Source organism: Chaetura pelagica, unplaced genomic scaffold, assembly GCF_000747805.2.
Source record: "Chaetura pelagica isolate M959 unplaced genomic scaffold, ChaPel_1.0 scaffold1341, whole genome shotgun sequence".
In the NCBI taxonomy this organism is placed as follows: Eukaryota; Metazoa; Chordata; class Aves; order Apodiformes; family Apodidae; genus Chaetura; species Chaetura pelagica.
The window spans coordinates 388,390-395,470 of NW_009952053.1; the positions used below are offsets into that span (position 1 = coordinate 388,390).

General features: G+C 47.7%; 1 protein-coding gene across 1 annotated transcript in view; it reads left to right on the forward strand.

The window, feature by feature from the left end:
• Window positions 1-216, forward strand: part of PCSK1 (proprotein convertase subtilisin/kexin type 1) — a 39,388-nt gene extending 39,172 nt beyond the window's left edge. The window contains exon 15 of the mRNA XM_010003673.1: window positions 1-216. This exon is cut by the window's left edge and continues 138 nt beyond it. Within this exon, the coding sequence (XP_010001975.1) occupies window positions 1-216 (216 nt within the window).
• Window positions 217-7,081: the final 6,865 nt, after the last annotated feature.

Below are 7,081 nucleotides of genomic sequence, written 5' to 3' on the forward strand. Positions count from 1 at the left end.
CGGCTGCCGGCGAAGGCTGCGGGTGAGAAGCTAAACATCCCGTACGAACACTTCTATCGAGCCCTGGAAAAGCTAAACAAGCCCTCCCAGCTGAGAGACTCAGAAGAAAGCCTGTACAGTGACTACGTAGATCTTTTCTACAACGCCAAACCGTACAAGCACAGAGATGACCGACTGCTGCAGGCCTTGGTCGATATTGTGAGCGAAGGGAACTGAGCTCGGGGCTGTGGTGCTGAGTTGGAAATGTTCATTCTCCCCCACCCCCCTCGTAGGTTTGGGTTTGGTTGGTTTTTGGTTTGGGTTGTGGTTTGTTTTGTTTTTTTTTTAATTCAGAAATCTGTTATATGCTCTAGTCGTGTGGTTGCTGCTTTGGTTGCTTCGTATTTAATGCAGATATCAAGGAAGGGAAAAAAACAGGTGTGGGATAAGGCAGTAGAGTGATGCTTTTTAGTAACAGCTTTTTTCAAAGCCTTTCTTCATTACCACCAAAGTAGATTTCCCCCCTCAGGCATGAAATGCAATAGAATTCCTCTGAAAACACTATTCCTCTATTTTAAACAATTTTCATATTTCTTATTCTTCTACCCTATTCATTTAGCATGCAGTAGGATTCAAAACCTGAATTACCTTGCAGTTTTGAACCCAACTGCCAAAGCTATGGGGATATACTGTCATTCCTGGATTTGTAATGAATATTGCAGTCTTTCTTATGGTTGGCACTTATTCTGGGTGTAACACTGGTGGCCAGTACGTCCGTTGTAGGATTTTTGTTCCTTCTTCAAATAATAGCAATGCTCCCTTACCCTTCTGTTCTCCCCCACAGGAGCAGCTGGGAGGCTGGAGCTGGGTTGGGGCATCAGTGGGAGCAACTGATGGCATTGTTCACGAGTTAGAATGCAGACAGAGTTACCAGAAACTGCCCCAAATGAGGCATCCCAGGCTGTGGGATGATGTTCTCACCACTTGGCTTTAACCACCCAAGGGAAGTGCCTCAGTTACGAGCCTAAGTCTCTCCAGACTGTGAGTAATTAATGAGGACAGAGGCTCCTGCAGAGCTCTCGGTGGGTCTTTATGCTGCTTCTAATTACCTGATGGAGTACTGATCTATTTGTATCCACTGCTTGAGCTTTGTGGGCCCAGCCTGTGGAGCCTCAGTTAAATTTCCAAAGTTTAACAGTATAAATGCCTTCTGAGATGCTCACGTCTGCAGTGGTCAGGACAAGGAAGCTGGGATCACTCTGTCCTTCCCTTGAGCTGTGACCCAGTGGCAAGAAAGGGCAGCTGTGGCAGCAAAGTCCACTTAGAGACTGGATCTTGGGGTGTCTGTGGTAGGTGGGAACATTTCCCAAGTATCTAGGAAGGCAAAAAACGGGTTAGAAGAGATGTGAGATGAAACAAAAAAACCTTCAAAAGAGACTCAGAAATGAATGTGGAGGAGGGAGAGGAAGAGGTGGAAAGAGAAGGTGGAAGGGGAAGAGGCAGAGGTTGGAAAGCAGCAAGGGCAGGTGGCTCCCTGATGGTAGCATGTGTGCTAGACAGTTTTCCACAAGCACCTCCTTAAACTCAGAGCCAAGACTGACACTGTTTTTCTTTTCATAAATAAAAAGTGCAGTGTTGGATGCACAGAAATTGGAGGGGATCTAGAACAAGGAAATGAAGATTCCCAGGGGATAGATAATCTCACTGCAGTACTAAAGATAAGTCAAAGGAGTGTTGCCTGGTTTTCACTTTCCCTTCTTCCTCATCTCCTATTGAAATGTGTTTCCCAGACATTCTAGAAAGAGTTGATTCTCATTCACTGTCTCTTCCTTAAAGTGATACAAGTGTCTCAATGACAGGAATTAAAGACTTTCCTCATAATTCATCAGTTCAGGTAGAGATTTCTCAAACCTCACACTAAATTCTGTAATTTAAAGGCAAATCTGTTTACTGTAACAGTACTTAATTCTCCTTCAATGGAAGAAGAGACTGCTTAAAGGCAGCTTTGAAAATTGCCTCACCCATCTTAGGGTTCTAAAATCTCTGCTTATTCATTCTTTATGATGGTTTCCTGCCTGTCTTGGGCTTAGTCTGTGGTTTTTTGCCAGCTTTAGGTAGATGGAGCTTTAGCTGACCTGCAGAACTCTTCCATATTCTTAAAAGATGTGGAAGGTGTTTCTGTACTTCACAGGTGACAACTCCACCACTGAATGTCTCTCATGCTAAGTCTCCCTTCAGAAATCTGCTTCGAATGAGAAGTGACTTAAAAAAACCCCTGCAAGTGGCCCAAGCCAGAAAGCTTTTTTGTGCTGTCCCTCCCAACACCCAGGCAACACGTAACTAGTATTGCAGAGTGAGAGCACCAACTAACTTTCACTGATGTGCAATTTTCAGAACTGGGGGGTTCATCTCCACAAGAAATGTTCCCATTTGGTGAGGCAGGACCACTTTGAGTCAGAGGCTGCTTCCCTCAGATAATGGTGATTTTACCCAGTGCTCATTCAGGTGTGTGACAGCAAGGAAAGCACTAGCAACACCCACCCAGCTTGTGAAAGGAGTTTTCAGATTAAACAGGTGGAAAACACAGGACCCTCCTTTGTTTTAAGATCAGTTCCCACGTTGTAGCCAAAGGTCCATCAGAGGACAAGTTTAAAATCCGTCACTTGAATGTTTCCAACATTGTAGATCTGCATTGTTTCCAACAATGTAGATTGTACAGGAGTAAATTATTTTTATTGTTAGTCTTTCCTTGGTGCCTGTGTGGGTTTTGTGAAAAATGTTAACAGGGGAAAAAAAAAAAAAAAAAAGAAGAAAAAAAAAGAAAAAAAAAGAGTTTTCTCTAGAATTTTAAATTATATTTTCGTTACAGGTATTTATAATATAGCAAAGATTTTATTGAACAGACAGACTTTTAAAAGGCATAATAAATTATATTGGAGAACCAGATTTTTCTTGGGAAAGAAACAATTTCATCCAATAAAGGTATTTTTTAAAAGGCATGTTCCAATAGCAACTGCAACATGTATGTGATGTGCTGTTAAAATTTGTCTACCAGTAGCATAATACAGTATGTTAGCAGAGCTCAGTGTGTGGTCTTAACATTTGTAAAGAACACAGTAAGATGAAGTCAAGGTATTGTCTTAAAAGGGCTGGGAAACAGAGCTCAGAATTTTAAAATATAAATCATAGAATCATAGGATCACAGGGGTTGGAAGGGACCTCTGAAGATCAAGCCCAACCCCCCTGCTGCAGCAGGAACACCTGGAGCAGGTCAGACAGGAACGAGCGTGTCCAGATGGAAAGTCTCCAGAGAAGGAGCCTCCACAGCCTCTCTGGGCAGCCTGTCCCAGAGCTCTGTCACCCTCACAGCAAAGACGTTTCTCCTCATGTTGAGGTGGAACTTCCTGTGTTGTCACTTGGTGCTGTTTCCCCTCGTCCTGTCACAGGCACCACTGAACAGAGACTGGCCCATTCCTGACACCCACCCTGCAGGTATTGATAGACATTGATAAGGTCCCCCCTTAGTTCCCCTCTTGGTTCTCCAGCCTGAACAGCCCCAGGTCTCTCAGTGTTTCCTCCTCAGGCAGGTGTTCCAGTCCCTTCATCATCCTCGTGGCCTCTGTTGGACTCTCCAGTAGATCCCTGTCCCTCTGGAACTGGGGAGCCCAGAACTGGACACAACACCCCAGGGCAGAGTGGAGGGGCAGGAGAACCCCCCTTGATCTGCTGGACACACTGTTCTTGATGCACCCCAAGATACCATTGGCCTTCTTGGCTACCAGGGCACATTGTTGTCCCATGGATCACTTGTCCACCAGGTCCTCCGTGGGGTTGCTTAAGTGCTTGAGGAGACAACAAGAGGCTGGTGGAGAAAATGTGCATCTTATGGCAAGTGCAGGGCTGGCAGGGGATGTCTGCAGCAGGAGCACCAGGAGCTCACCTGGCTGAGCTGCAGCCCAGGTGAGGTTTCTGTGGACACGGTGGCAGCTGCACAGTCTGTGCCCCAGACCTGCTGGCTCTGCCTGTTTCACACACAGGCTTGTGTTTCAGAAGCCCAACGACGAAACACTGATGCAGCAGCAGGAGCCAAGGGTGACATTTAACCATGCCAGGTCTTCCCTTAGCAAAGCAGCAGCAGTTGAAGGGCTGGTTGCTCCCCCCCTGTTTCCAGCCCGTAGAGAATCAGTCCCTCCCAGCCCCTGATGCTCCGGACACAGGTGTGGGAGCTGCTGCTGACGGGGCTGTGGGGGGCCCTGCAGCCTCATGCACAGCTCGGGGGGTCCCCGGGCTGGTGGGACCAGCACCTTGCAGCCTCCTTCTCCCAGGGTTAGGCTGAAAGGACATTTGTTTGGAGAGGAACCAGGCTGCTTCCCAAAGCCTGAACTGCTCGGGGGCTCACGGGCCACACTTGGATTTATTTTGCTTTCCAAGTCTTCACTGGCTGCAGCTCAGTTACCAGCCCCTGCCTGGTGGCAGAAATACCTTCAGCAAATGTGCACAGAGCACAAATTTCTGGAGTAGCATCAAAAATAAGAAAGTGCATCCTACCTTTGAGCAATGTTGACAGATTCTGCACTAAACAGTGGGGTTTGTAGTATCAAACTGGTTTGGGTGGGAAGGGTGCTTTGAGACCATCCAGTGCCCCCCCTGCATGGGCAGGGACACCTCCCAGCAGCCCAGGCTGCTCCAAGCCCCATCCAACCTGCCCTTCAACACCCCCAGGGATGGGGCAGCCACAGCTTCCCTGGGCAACCTGGGCCAGGCTCTCCCCACCCTCACAGCACAGAATTTCTCCCTCCCATCTCAGCTCCAGCTCCCTCTGCCAGTTTAAAGCAGTTCCCCCTCATCCTATCACTCCATGCCCCTATAGGAAAATCTCTCCTCAGCTTTCCTGTAGGCCCTCCAGTTTCTGGAATGCTTCCTGGGAGCTCTGGGAACAGACTTCCTGAAGGAAAAGGTGTGATCAGGTAGTTTGTGCAGAGTTTCTGTTGCTGCACGAGCACCGAGGTGGTGCTGGGTAACAATAACATTTTCCCACGTCGATTTAAAGACTGCAGTTGTTTTCAGAGCTGAAGCAACCCAGACCCCAGCTTTCCCTGGGTATCTAGTGTTTGGGACACTGGTGCTGCAGGCTGGTTTGTTGGCTGCTGCTCCTCATGTTTCTCTGGTGCATGAGGGGTTGTGTGTGGCTGTCACCTCCACGGTGACACCTGCAAGGAAGAGATGTCAGAGCTCACAAGCAATGCTCAGGTGTTCCACTTTCCTCTTTTCCACTCCTCAGTTCTGGCACCAAGACAATTCTAGTGTTCCCTTTATAAAGTCCTCTTTTCACCTCTGAAAATAATTGTATTTTTTACCGAAAGTCTTTGTAATTGTTTCCAGATTGAAGTGACTTTGGGAGAGGTCAGAAAGGGGACACTTCTCTTCTGAAAGCTGAGTTTCCAAGTTTGGAGCTACGAGATACAGACTGGTCAGAAACTCTGCCTGGGTAACAGAACAGCTCAAAGTAGGAAGCTGAAATGCAGCACAACACGTAAAACACAAGCCAGCTGGGAGAAAAGGAGAGTGTAGTGATAGGACAAAGGGGAATGGCTTTAAATCAAACAAGGGGAGATTTAGGTGAGACATGAGGAGGAAATTATTTTCTGTGAGGGTGGTGAGAGCCTGGCCCAGGTTGCCCAGGGAAGCTGTGGCTGCCCCATCCCTGGCAGTGTTGAAGGGCAGGTTGGATGGGGCTTGGAGCAGCCTGGGCTGCTGGGAGGTGTCCCTGCCATGCAGAGGGTTGGATCTAGGTGGGCTTTGGGGTCTCTTCCAACTCAAACCATCCTGTGATTCTGTGATTCACAACTGAAAGGGACAATTTTTGAAAGGGACAATCCCAGAAATGTGCATTTTGCTCTGAATCAGTTATTAGTTACAGCCAACATTTCTGACTGCAGCCTGGGAAGGCTCAAGCTCCAGCCCTGCGAGGCACTGACAGAGACCATTTCAGTAAACATTTTTCTATTTAATGACACAAATACTCATTACCAATATTGCTTTTGCTCTTGCAATTTGTGAGGATAATATAACCAGAAAGAATGAGCAACTTTGCTTCCAGCAAAGCAGTAAATGCCCAGGGAAAAAAAAAAAAACAACCAACCAACAAACCAACAAGTCACAAATGTTCCCAGTTCAGCCGAGATACCAGAGAAAAATAAATAGACAATATGCGAACATGGGTAGTTATCAGGAAATGTATCTTAATGGTTATATCATTTCGGCTGTTTGACTACCTCCAATCAAAGGTAGCTGGGCATATGCCTCTTAATTTCTGATGTCATGCTCTTTAAAGCAAACGGGTTGGTTGCTGCTGTGTGTTCCATCTTGTTTGACTACGTCCCGTTATCAGGCGGCGTCTGGAGCCATAAAGGCTCAGCCCCGTGTTTCCCGTCAGGAAATGCACTTGGAAACAAGGATGGGCAGCTGTGCACGTGTGGGTCCACCAAGGGCCCCTGTGAGACAGGTCTGTAGAGGTTAGGGAAGGGGGAAAGCCCCTGGGGGGCCCAGGAGCACCCAGGGAGCTGGGGCAGGGTTGGGTGCCAGGCAGCTCGGCCACCTCCCTGGCAATTTGCAGCTGGGGAGGGATGTGGTGAAAACTGAGGATCTAGAAGCAAACTTGCAGATGGGGGCAATGGCCTTAAACTAGAGCAGGGCACACTTAGATTTGACCTTAGGAAGAAGTTCTTTACACTGAGGGTAGTGAAGCTCTGGAACAGGTTACCCAGAGAGGTGGTGGAGGCCCTGTCCATGGAGACATTCAAGGTCAGGCTTGATGGGGCTCTGAGCAACCTGAGCTAGTTAGAAAGGTTCCTGTGCACTGCAGGGGGGCTGGGCTAGGTGGGCTTTGAAGGTCCCTTCCAACCCCACACGTTCTGGGATTCTGTTAGTTTCTCCTCTTTTAAACAGTGTTTCAATTACCCCCCTTTGGAGTGAGGCACCTTAACTTCAGTTGAGCTTTTCTGAAAATTCCCCTGGGTATTAAAGACACTCATTAACCTGTCACTGACACCAGGCTGTCAGCAGTCAATGCAATTCATGGAGAAGATGTGCATACATGTCC